This window comes from Aquila chrysaetos, chromosome 3, assembly GCF_900496995.4.
Source record: "Aquila chrysaetos chrysaetos chromosome 3, bAquChr1.4, whole genome shotgun sequence".
Taxonomy (NCBI): Eukaryota; Metazoa; Chordata; class Aves; order Accipitriformes; family Accipitridae; genus Aquila; species Aquila chrysaetos.
This window is the reverse complement of record NC_044006.1, coordinates 7,932,612-7,945,167: the sequence shown is the minus strand read 5'-3', so window position 1 is coordinate 7,945,167 and position 12,556 is coordinate 7,932,612. Positions and strand designations below refer to the sequence as shown.

At 40.0% G+C, this 12,556-nt stretch overlaps 1 protein-coding gene across 2 annotated transcripts in view; it reads left to right on the top strand.

Moving 5' to 3' along the window:
- The window catches only part of TSHZ2 (teashirt zinc finger homeobox 2), a 233,038-nt gene extending 220,550 nt beyond the window's left edge, over window positions 1-12,488 (top strand). For both annotated transcript variants that reach the window (XM_030009543.2, XM_030009542.2), the window contains exon 3: window positions 3,003-12,488. In XM_030009543.2, coding sequence (XP_029865403.1) covers window positions 3,003-3,004 — 2 coding nt within the window. In that variant the 3' untranslated portion in view covers window positions 3,005-12,488. The remainder of the gene's footprint in view (window positions 1-3,002) is intronic.
- The last annotated feature ends 68 nt before the right edge of the window (window positions 12,489-12,556 follow it).

Genomic DNA, 12,556 nt, shown 5'->3' with positions numbered 1-12,556 from the left:
CATCTGTTGATGGCTTGATAATTAATGTTAAATAAAAGCAAAGCTTCAGTATCTGCAACTGATATTTCACATATGCTGTACAAGACATCAGCATAATGAACACTTTCAACTGCTTTTTCATAACATAATTTAAATGATAGAGTTTTCTTTATGGTACAGGTTGAACTACATTTCAAGAAATGCCCAGGAAGCAACAAACTTTGCCCGTCAAGTGCTGTTTGAATGTCCAGGCTGCTATGCCCTAGACTGCGGGTGACAAGCTCTCCACATACTCCCTGAATCTCTTAGAGACTTGATAATGAAATACATAAACTATGACCCTTATTGATCAGGGCTCACACTAATTAATTTCCCAAAGTCCTGTCCCAGCCTGCAGTGATATCAATGCAAAAAAAAAACCAAACCAAGGATGGAGACTTTGGTTGGCCAAAAGACCTAGGGGTGAAGTATTTATCCCATTGAAATCAATGCTAAGTCCCAATTGATTTTAGTCATGTGTGGATGTTACCATTAGTCAAGCATATGAACACTTAGCCTCAAAAGTTTATACGACTGTCACAAATGTCTTTTATATCAGTGCTAAACCAAAACTGCCTGCACACATGCAGCAGTGCAGAGAATCCCCTCCAGCTCCCGGGTGCCTTGTTCTATCTTGTCTTTCTTCCAGCAGCAAAACCAGTTGAAGAGGTGTCCACCCTCCCGTTGGCTGTGCAGTCCCAGCCCTGCGCTGGGGAATCCTCTTGGAAGTGTTTGTGTGGCCTTTTGTGAGACACATCAGGAAGAGACCCAGTTTTCGGCTAGGGTGGTACAGACCCACGGACGGTTGCAGAGCTGCAGCTGAGGATTGTATCATACCGTAGGGTGGAAATGATAGGAAGGGGCGAGAGCTTCTGAAGCAGGTTTGTTGCCAGAAGAGTTTCTCACGGACTTACACGCTGACTGATGTGCCCCTAAAGAGCTCTGCCAAGGGTTAACAATGTCCTTAATGTTGCTCTGTGCATGCTCCCCTTGTGATGTGGGAGCAACCAGGAATATTACTAAGCTGATTTTATGGCTGGTCTAATAGAAAAGCCTAAGGACCTTCCTCACAATGAATCAAAAAGAAAAGGAGGCAGGAGTTTGGCTTTTCAGTTTTCCAATCCAAGCCCTTGATAAATATTTCCCACTGGCAGGGAACCAGCACTCTGCAGTTACTTTGCTTCAAACCAGGACTCCTTCCCAGATTTAGCACTTTCAGTAATACTACATGCTGCTTAATTGTCCTAACGACATTCTGGAGGCAGAGTTGAGTTGAATTAATCAAGAGTTACCGCTCCTGCGCTCAGCTGTTTCACCACTGCCCCTCGTGTTGTCCTATGTGGGACCAGCCCATAGTGTCTGTGTCCTGCATCCATGAGTTAGGCAGATGCTCTGCATGTCAGAGCTACTCCAGAGCTTGATATGATCCAAGGCAGGACTTACGTGGCATGCCACAAATATAGCTTTCCATCCCGGTGAGGGCTGCAAAAAACTACTCGGAAAGGTGAAGTCAAATGCCTGTGCCATCTCTGCATTCTGCACTTGGACCATTTGCAGAGGGTGACTCTGCAGCTGAGAACTTGGCCGCAGAAGCAGAGCCAGCTCATGGCATTACTGTATTTCAGCGCTAGGCGTTACAATAGTAAGGCTTCTGGCTTTCTTTAAAATTTGAACAAGGTGTAAACTGACACAGCTTTGTCCTTTTGCAGTCAAAAATAATAGCTTTGCAAAGTGTGAATCGCTCTGGAACGTTACCTCTGAAACCTAAAGACAACATTTTAAAGTGTCAACATGGATTGCTTTTACTATCTTTTAAGTGGGAATAACGATCTAAGGTATTCACCGCAATTTCCAACTGACTTCCGTGCATCCTCGGTTGCCAAAAGTCTCTACATTCAGCTGCCAAAACCTCTTCTTCCCTTCCAACAATTTCTCCATAGCAGGTTTGGGTTGCCAATGCAAAACTCAGCATCACTGTGAAAACTGAAAAAGTGAAGATATTGTAAAACAAACCAAATTATAAACTAAATAGCATGAAGCCAATGGACTTTTTTGTTTTCATATGGAATTTTTTGAAAAGCTGAGTTTATTTTACTTTAAATAAAGCTACTACTGAATTTCCAGTTGATTTAGCCAGAACACAGGCAACACGCCGCAGGATTTGAGTTGTGTTTGCTGAAATGTCCATGGCCTTGAACAGATAATACATTTTTCAGCAACATATTTCTCTTTGCCCGCTGCTGGTCTTTTTTCCTTTGTGCTGTCTCCAGATTGACTTTCACTCTACTTATTGCCTGCCTCATTTCTCACCCTATTTTTCCAGTTGTTTTTTTCTACTGCTTTTCTCAGTATCTTTCTCTCAGGTTATAAGCAAAACACGACTCAGCTTTGGGCTGAACTTTTAAACCCACATCTTGAAATTAAATAAAGCAAGCACCTTCTGTCTCTATGTAGAAGTAACTTCACAACTTGAGTCACTTAGCACTTTTAGTAGTTGCACAATGGAAAAGCTCCATTAGAAGAACAACGGCTTTTGATGCTGGGGAGGTGCCACAACAACCAGAAATAACACAGCAATAGTCAAGTAATTAAACACAATGTGGATACTAAGATATCCAACTCACCACGAGGATTTTAGAGTCTATTCTTGGCTGGTAGTAGAAAGAAGCTCTTTGTATTGTCCAGGTTTAGGCAACATGAGGGAAAAGCAGAGATGCAGAGTAACACACTCGGTGGACCAGGCAGAGACGCAGCGTCAGTTGGAGTTTACCCACTGATCCCTGCACGGTTATGGACATAAGGATCTGGGGTTTTTTTATTCACGTTTCTGCATCCTTGCTTTTTGTGACCCTATGGGTGGACAACGTGAAGCAAAGCTGACTCATTTCCAGAAATGTCTATTGATAAAAGTACCTATTCAATAAAATCTGGAATCGTGATTAGAAACTTGGTAACAATAGTTGTTATTATTATTCTGCTTGCAGGACGAATGCCTTAGTTCCAGCTCTCCAGCCCAGGCTTCCCACACCCAGCCCGCCCCTGCGCGTCACTCCGATCCTGACATTGAACTCACAACAACCCGGACCGAGAAGACTGCCAAAAAAACTCCCGCTATTCTTCTTCATCCTCACTAACAATTTGGTAATGAAGTATTGATTTCCACTCCCCTGCTTATGGACGATATTAGATTTTCATTGATAAACTGCACTGGGGCTGTCTGGTCTCCGCTGTCCCTTTTTGCTGTCACTAAAACAAAGTGCCACTGAAGTAAGATAATGACTGAGAACATTGATGTACTTATTTCGTCAATTTGTAACACTTGACAGGAAAAAAAAATTCTTCATAGTTTAATGTCCAAGTGTGCTACACAAGATGCAGTCACATTGGAAGCTTTACTTTTCATGGTAATGTCCATTTCCTATTTATAACCCCTTTGGGATAGTTTGTCTAAAGGAAATGTTTCTATTCTGTGCAGCTATTACTGTTGCACCTGGGTTGCCCAATCCAGTCATTGCACTAGGGATCAATACATCACAGTAAGTACAAGAATTATTAAGTTAAAACAGATTCTGAGCCAAAAAACCTCTGAACAATGTTAATCTTCTGTGCAAGTTGTTCAAATAGTTATGCTTAACCATGTTGCTGCCAAAGATTTGTTTAAAATGGTTTATTTTCAGTTTGTTTTATTCCTCAGATATATATATATATTTAAATCTCCATTACGGTTTATGATGAGACATATGCGATGGAGTGATTTTTAAACGAAAGTACTATTGTTAGATTATTGAACATTATATAAATATAGGTATATCTATATATAAATATCACTATATAAATATCTATATATAGATATAAAAGAATAAAAGTAGAATTCCTTTCTCAGTTAGGTGAGTGTAAATCTAAAGCTCTCTGTTGTAGTCAACGGAGTTACATTGGATTTATGCCACCGTAAATGAGATCAGAATCTGGTCGCGCGCTCTGTCCGGCCTGGCTAGTACCGCCGGCACGGACAGGCTGGAAACTACAGCTGTCTTCAAGTCAACCGAGACCTGGGGAGAAGGGGACTAAAAAGATGGCAATTTCAAATTTGTGCTTGTAACTTTTTTCATTAAAACTTTGAGGTCCCAATTTTAATTTGTGGAATATTCACGTTAATAATGAGATCTAATTAAGACATCCATTAAAAGCCCGTTAAAGTTAATTTAACGTAAAAATTCCAATAGAACTGTATTAGATTTTCTCCATTAAATTAACGTTATGGATTTTTAACGGATGTCTTAATTATACATTATTATTAACGGGAATACTGTATTACACAGATTAAAATCGGGTCCCGAGTCAACTCACAAAATCTTCCAGGATATGCTAATGTCACAAGTCTCACGTTACCTAGTACACTGCTTGGAAAATCAGGCGCAGCCCTGTTTACTCTCGCTGAGCATTTCCTCGCAGCGAAAGCAACCTCCAGTAGGCAAATCCAACTCTGCATTTAACGACAAACTTCCCTTATTCTCAAAGGAAAAATAAGCCTGGATCAAGTTGTAAATCGCCACTCCATTGCAAATGAAATATTCAAAGTATGCTAGGCACAAGTTGAGAAGAGGATCCCTCTCAAATAAGAGAGGGCTTTGGGGTGTCTTTTACTATTGTTTTGGTTTAGACATTCAAGGATATAATTGAAGTGCAGCATTCACAAAAGCGGACTAACTACGTCTACTGCATTCCCTGTGGCATGTGCAGAAGGGCCTGTTTTGACATTGTTTGGGAAATTTTGACATGATCCCTAAACTCAACATGGAGGAGGAAAAAAGGCCCTTCTTATTTACCTCCTAGGGAAAGTGTTGCCCTTATGCCACATATAATAGCAAATTGCTTTTTTTATGGCATGCATAACCTAGATGGGAAAAAATATGGCGCTTGAGGGAAGGAGGGAAAAAGTAAATGAAGTTCCAGGAATGTCATTCTGAAGTAATGAGGCATGGACAGAAAATATACCCCTCACATCATCGGATTGAGATGGCAGTCGAAATAGCTTCATTGAAGTGTCAGCACTCATCCATCAATCAATCATCCACAAGGAAAAATAGCGACAGTACAACGGGGCGGCTTTTATGGGATTTACTCATGGGCATAGGGAATAGCAGCTCAAATGTAGTTCTGACATGAAAAGCAAGGTGCTGATATTATTTTTTATGATGGGAGGATCATAAAGTGAATTGAGAACAGTGAGGTCTGTCTTTGCTTAACCTATTCAACTGGAAATGAACGGAGCTCAACTGGAAACGAGCAGAGCCTTCAGATGGGTTAAGATTGAAGCCTGCACCGTGCTGAGCACCAGCCATTGACAACAAAATTCTATTAAAGCGAAATCAATGCATTAGCATCGAGCTCCTCAGAAGCTGTTAAATTGCACAGCCCGGTTCAGAGTTATTACGTGAAGTTGCACAAGGTGGGTCCTGCGGCACAGACCCAAAGGCAGCGAGTGCCGCGGCAAAACGCCACTTGAGAGAAACTACATGCCTAGCTGCAGCCCCGCTCCTTTCCCCAAGCTTTTGGATTATCTAGAAAAAATATTTGGCTTATTGTAGTATCCGATGGGCGAAGTTCCCACCAACTTCAGACGACCCCGATCCTGCGCCCTGTTGCAGCTGGGCATTTTGCCGTCTGCTCTGGTAGAAACCCTCCCTGCAGTATGTTTTGCCGCTTGCAGCCGTGGCCGAGCCGCACGGATGCCGACACGGGCCGCTGCCAGGAGCAAGGACCCCTCTTCCCACAAGAGGCAGCCCACAGCATCCAGGGCTGGGGCTCCTCACGCTCAATTTTGGCAGAAAAGAGGCTTTCCCGGTGCCCCGTAGCTGGTGAGCAGCGGGCTCGTGGTGATGGTAGGAAACATGGTCCCACCATCGGCCGCCCCAGCCCCAGCTGTGCCGGCACCTGGGACCCCAGAGCTGAAAACCTCTCTCAAGGTTTTCGGGAGTGCCAGTCCCCCCAAGGGAGGTCTGGCCGGCCCAGCAGCGTGTTTTGCTCAGGAGGCTTCACTCCAGCACAGGCAAGTGCAGAAACAGCTACTTCATTTAAAATCTGGCCACAAACCTTTATTACACAGTGCTAAACCTTGATTATTTTGCCTGCATCACTATCCTCTGGGAACATTTTAGGTACACATTTGAATTAAGTGATTTTTTTTTTTTTTTACAATATGATATAAAAAAAGAAAATGTACATCTCTCCTCTCTCTTCCTCTGTACGAAACTGGATGAGTTGATAGTTTATCTGTCATATAAATCAGGTAACACAGAAAATCATTGCATCTTTTCTCTGTCGTATCTACTCAATATCTATCGTTCTGACTTTTATTCTTATTGGAGATCATCAAAACATTAATTAAAAGCCTGGTGATCAAACAGCCGAATATTTATGATTCACATCCTTGCTTATTAACAAGTGGCATATTGATACACCACATATCCAAGCTGTTTATGCTCTTGCACTGCAATAAAGCAGTAAGAATTGTTACCCTTACACACTGCTTTGAGAGATTTATTCAGAAACCATAGCTCCCTTCCCGCCACCATCCATGTCAAAATAAGCCATAGTACCTTAAGAAAAAAGTTCTATTATAAAAGAGGGAGACATAATTAGCATCTCTTTGGAGCCTAATATATAAGAATTTCAGTGGATCAGTCTCAGGTGTTTTTTCCAGGCTGTTATTATTTAAGCTGAGAGGGAGAAGGACACTTAACTTTAAAAATGGCTGTCATTAGTACAATAATAATTGTTGGTTTAAAAAAAAAAAATCTTTGAGAATCTGCTAACAAACCTGCCCAGTAATTACTTGTCAATGCAACTTATCATGGGTTTTATTACCTACTTGTAAAAGTATTTTCAAGACTGACCTCCCTCGCTTTTTTAGAGATCATGGAGGATATAAGAAGTCATTTTAAAAATCAATAATTATATATTAACACGATAGGGGTTGAAGCCTTCCAAGCCAGTTTTACAGGCTATTGAGTCAACTCACACACTCAGATGGCAAGGATTGTTTCCCTGATTTTTGGTCTTTTTGCTTTCCTTAGTCGTGTTTTGATAAAGCGCCATGTTTATTGACTAATTTATACCAACAGTTCAATTCCTAAAATAGAAGGCGATATTCCCACTGGGAAGCGTCCGTGCGGGCTTTGCATGGACAGCAAGCTGCCCTCGGTGATCGGGAAAGTACAAAAGTAACAGAGTTTTGGCCCGGGGCAGCCTCTGGCTGAGAGCTACCGAGCGGAGATTTGCTCTCTGCTGATTACTAATGGCCTGATCCTGCCACGGAGGTGCTGCTCTGGTTCAAGCACAGCAGCTCCGGTCAGCCCTCGGTTCGTTCTTGCCGTGAACGTTACCTTGCAATCAAACCTGTTGAGAAAACACAAGGGAACGAAAGATGGCAACCTAATTTTGGCAGAGCTTTCCTCCCAGCAAAGAAATGGCTCTGTTCAGCGCCCCAGGACAGGCTGGGCTGTGGCCACCGTCCCTGTCCCCTCTCCGCTTGCCGTGGTAACGCTCAGGCTGGAGAAAGCGCCTCAGCTAAGTGGAGGTGGATCTCCGTCACATAGGACTTTTGTCTTCGCAAACAGATATACGATGCAATTTATATTTAAAATTCTCTCTATAAAGACACTATTGATCACAGATTCCAGATCAATATGTTGCAATTACAGCAGGCTTTAAAGGCCATCTGTCCCCAAGCAAGAGCACTGATATAACCACCTCTATATATTTTGAAAAAGTGCTACTGGTATGTGCCCATCTTCTTACAGTACAACCTGACATATTATTTTTGCTCCCAGGAAGCTGCTCCCAGGAGCTACATAGAGTTGTAATTCCTGTTTACTGGCCACCCAAGAGGAGACCTCAGACCAGCTTCTCTTTGGGTTTCAGAGTCACAACAGGGTCAACACCACTGTGGTCTTGTTGGCCTGGGCTTCCTGCTCCGCCTCACAATTTATCCCACAGGTGGCAACTTGCCTTGTTGCCAAACCTCTGTCCTTGGTTGAAAATGATCAGCAAGAGGTTATTGAATTTCACTAAAACTAAGAAGTTTTCAGTAATGGTGCTGAAGATTTTGAGCTGGACAGTGATAGGTGTAAACTGAGCCTTTTTTATATGTGACAGCTTGGACCACAGCGAATGTAACATTTCGAAACTTGCGACTCAAGAATAAATTATATATACCTAAAGGCAGATTTCAATTCACATTTCACCAAACTGAGGTCCTAATTTGTCAGCACCTAAAGTCAAGTTAAATCTTTCTGTTGATGGCCCTGTGTGAGCCACTAGGTAGCGATTCCAGAAGGAAATGTTTCCTGGATTTTCTTTTTTGTTCTTTTGTTAATTATTTCCTGCAGTGGTTGACATCACACAAGCACACAGAATTTAGGAATTTGTTCTCCAATCATCTCCGGAAGGACAGTGAAAGACTAAAAAAATAAAAATAGTGGGTTTACAGTGATAATAGAAGCCAACATACCTTTGCAGATGAACGTGCCAAGTGTAAAAGCCCAGGGAGAGGGTGTGCATCCCACACGTGCTGTGCCGTGTCCCGCCAGCATGTTCCTAATCTTCCCTGCGACTGCCTCCCTCCGATTCCATTTCAGTCTTCAGCTTTATTTACACCAACTTCTAAAAAACAGAAGCCAGATTCTGAATTCATTTATTCTGGTGTAAATCCAGAGCTACTCCTTCGAATTCAGTATATTTACCCTCCGTCTACACAGCCCCAAACATTGTCCTCACGGTCCTAACCTTGGATTCCTAACATGTTTAGATGGTTTTGAAAACAACTTCAGCAAACGGTCTCTAGCTCCGTGCAGATTAAATCTAAGGCACAGTCTGCACTTCAGAAGTTTTATGGTTATGTCAGGGAAGTGATTGCAAAACTTTGTTATTGATGTGACTATGCTGGTAAAAGTCCTAATGTAAAAACAGTTGTATCGCTATAAAGCACTTTATACTGGTACAGCTTATTTTGCTTTGCTGGACCACTTTTATACCAGTGCAAGCACTTTTATCCCGGTATACTTCAGTCTACACTAGTGGTCATTTTTTGTTTTAACTATGCTGGCAAAAATGTGAAGAGTAGATAAAGTTTAAGATGACACTGTTGTTTCTTGTACCAAAGTGTCTGTACAATATTTTCTTTGAGAGTATTTTTAAAAGTGAAATAGCTGTACCACTGGACTTAACTGCAGAGTAATAAACTTCCAGTTCATCATCACTCTCAGCTCATGAAATGTCTTCAGGCCTTTGTAAAAAGCCCTGTTTGAGACAACAGATTAAATACTAATCCTGGCAGATCGTACATCTCCGCTTGAGTTCATACCATCTAGCTGAGCAAACTTTTTTTTTTTTTCCTTTTTTTGGCTCTAAGTAAAGGCAACAAATTCTTTCATTAGACTTCTTAGATGAGATAGCAGGGAAAAAAAGATGAATATTTTAAAAAGAAAATGAAAATAACATCTTGCAAAAATGCAGCTACATTAAATGCAAGGACTGCTTTCCCTGGAAAGCCACATCCCCACGTGGGCATCAGCCCCAGGTGAGGGATGTATTTACAGTACTTAAACATCCATGCAATTGTCTCAAATGTGGAAGATTTATATGGGCAATGTTTTCACTTACTAGCTGGTCCATGTAACATTAAAAAATACATATCTGTACATATCTAGGTAGATATGCAGCTAGATACAGATATCTACCCCCTATCTGCATTCATATATTTGTGCATACACTGGCACACTGTACACGTGTGTACGTATGTGTATCTATTTATAAACAGGCAATGATTCTGTGGCTGAAGTAACAGCTGGGCACTGTTGGCACCAAGCAAAGCAGCAGATATCTTCAGGATGTACAATGCAGTATTTTGGCTTTATAATGCAGCAAATGCTGGAATGTGCAATACAGGTTGCAAAAGCTGACAAGCTAAACAGTTCTTATTTGGCTCAGGGTACTTCACTGTCATATGTCTCTGGTACAATATGCCCTTTTGTCTAGTGCTCAGGCACCACTTATTAATCCTTTCGTTTGTTTTTCTGTACATTTGTTTTGGGTTTTATTATCTTGACTATGTCAGCACGAATCATGAGCGATCCACACCCATTTTAAATAATAGAGCATAGTTGGCCATAATAGTAAATTTGACGGTTTTGCTCTGCCCCAGCGCTTGTGGTATGTAGTAAGTTTGGTATTGGCAGCATCTTCAGGTTACATCTGTGACCCGTGGTGTTAGGTCTAGAATTTTGTTTAAAAAATAAAATAAAAAAAAAAGAATCAAAAGCTCCTTTCTCTTTAAAAAAAAAAATGTATATACTACAAATTGCAAAAAGGAAAGATTAAACACATTTTTTATATTAACAACGCAAATGGGACTCCTTTCCGAGAGGACTCACGGTGACTTTATCTGTAGAATGTTTCAGTGCTTATGCACTAATTTTGTAACAAGTGCATGCTGTATAGAATATATTGCCTGTATACTTAGAGTGGAGGGGGGCCAAGCTGCTTTTCATTGTGCACTGCAGCTTGTTTGGATGAAAAGTTGCGCCTTTGATGCATTTTTATACTGTACATATTTGTATATATTAACTATATTGCCATGTTATGAACACAGATTTTGTTATATTTGCTTGTTTCGGTTTCCTACAAAAATTGGTCCATAATGGGGGATATTATTTTTTTTTGTATAGAAAATATGCTTGTAATTTTTGTTTGTTTGTTTTCTTGGTCATCATCTTTTAATGGCTCATAAAGGAATTAGAGATGAGTTTTTGGAGGAACTCTGAGAAGCAAGTCTGTGTTTGCATGAGACCTGCCCAATTGCTGGCTATAAAGGGGGGGGGGGGGGAAGAGGGGAAATCTAAGTCAAATTTTGCTTTTAAAGCATGCTTAGTCCCATGGGAAAACTCATACATGTACAATTATTCTCTTTGTATTTTATCTAATAGTGCCTGAATTTTTTTTTAATGTCTTCTTGGAGGAACAATTCATAATTGTCAAAATTTGAAACATTAGCTTAATTTTGTTTTCATGACCTCTCATTTCTCCTCCTTATTTATTTTGTTGCTGTTTATAATGGGCCCCAAGGCCATTTCTGACATTGCAGTGCTCTTCTTCCACATTAAGGATGTTTTTAAAATTACTAAGATTATTGAGCCAACAGGCTGTTTTAATCAAAACCATGTTTCACTTGGTTTTGATGATTATGAATGGTCCTTACAATGGAAAAACGCCTTTCTGCTGGGAGGACCGTACCACCTAGTGGCCCCAAAGCTTCATCACAGATACGCATCTTCCCAATATTTACTGTCTTTCTCAAAGCCTAGCTGGCAATTTTGCTTCAAATTATTTGCTTATTATAACTAACTTAAACTAAACAAATTGATAATGTTAATGGCATTTTTTTTCCCTTTGGTTGATTGCTAAATAAATTCGTATAATTTATACTAGAGGAGATTACTGCTTTTATTGTTTTGGGTTCCCCCAAATCAATTATTAACAATCAGGACTATGTATCTCATTAAATTTAAATCAGGTCAAACCTATTTATCTAAGGCCTTTTCTGATTTACAGGAAGATGACTGTATTCCAGTGCATTTAAGATGTATTTCTGTGTATGATTTTGCAGCATTGAAATCTATTAACGGTGATTTTTTGTTCTGTACTTTTACCATGGTAAATACATTGTAAAAAAAAAAAAAAAAAAAAAAAAATCCCTCAACTTTACCACAGAAAACATTACTTTTTATGCCCAGGGATTTTTTTTTTTTTTTTTAATAAAATCACCGCAGTTTTAGAACTGTAATTAAAGCCCTGAATAATAGATCACACATCTTTATCTGTTGTGTTTAAAAGGAAAAAAAATAGCCCAAACTGTTCACATAATCCTGAATGCCTCATTTCCATAAAAAAGGTTTCTATACATATATTATTTACATTTTTAAACATGGTAATTCTTTCCTTTGTGGCATAAAATGTCTCTTTTCCACTGCAGCTATTGGAAAGCGACTGCTCACATCTGAAATGTTATCGTAATTTGCATCAGGAAACCCAACTGCAGACATTAAGGACTTGGGTGTGTTCAATTATGATTTTGCTGGAGGCTGTCCCTCATTTTAATGCTGCACTCATTGAACTACCTTTCTGAAATCTAGCTGATATGGTTCACCATAGACATGCTTCACAACATCATTAGCTTTGCAAATGGCTTCATTTCAGTCAATGCAGACTTCAGTTTTGGCCAATTGTAAAATGGAAATTTGAAAAGGAAAAAAAAACAGATGCACTTAAAACATGAAAAGAATTATTTATATGATAAAAATATATTTAGATTTTCAAAGCACAAGACTGAACAGAAGTGCTCTTTTTATGCTTTCTGAAGATGTTACTGTTAAAAGTCTTTCTACATCAGGCTTAATAAATCTGTAATGACATTTGATGGATTGATTTTTGTGTGGGTTTTTCTTTTCTTTCTTTCTTTTTTTTTTCCCCTTTCTTTCTC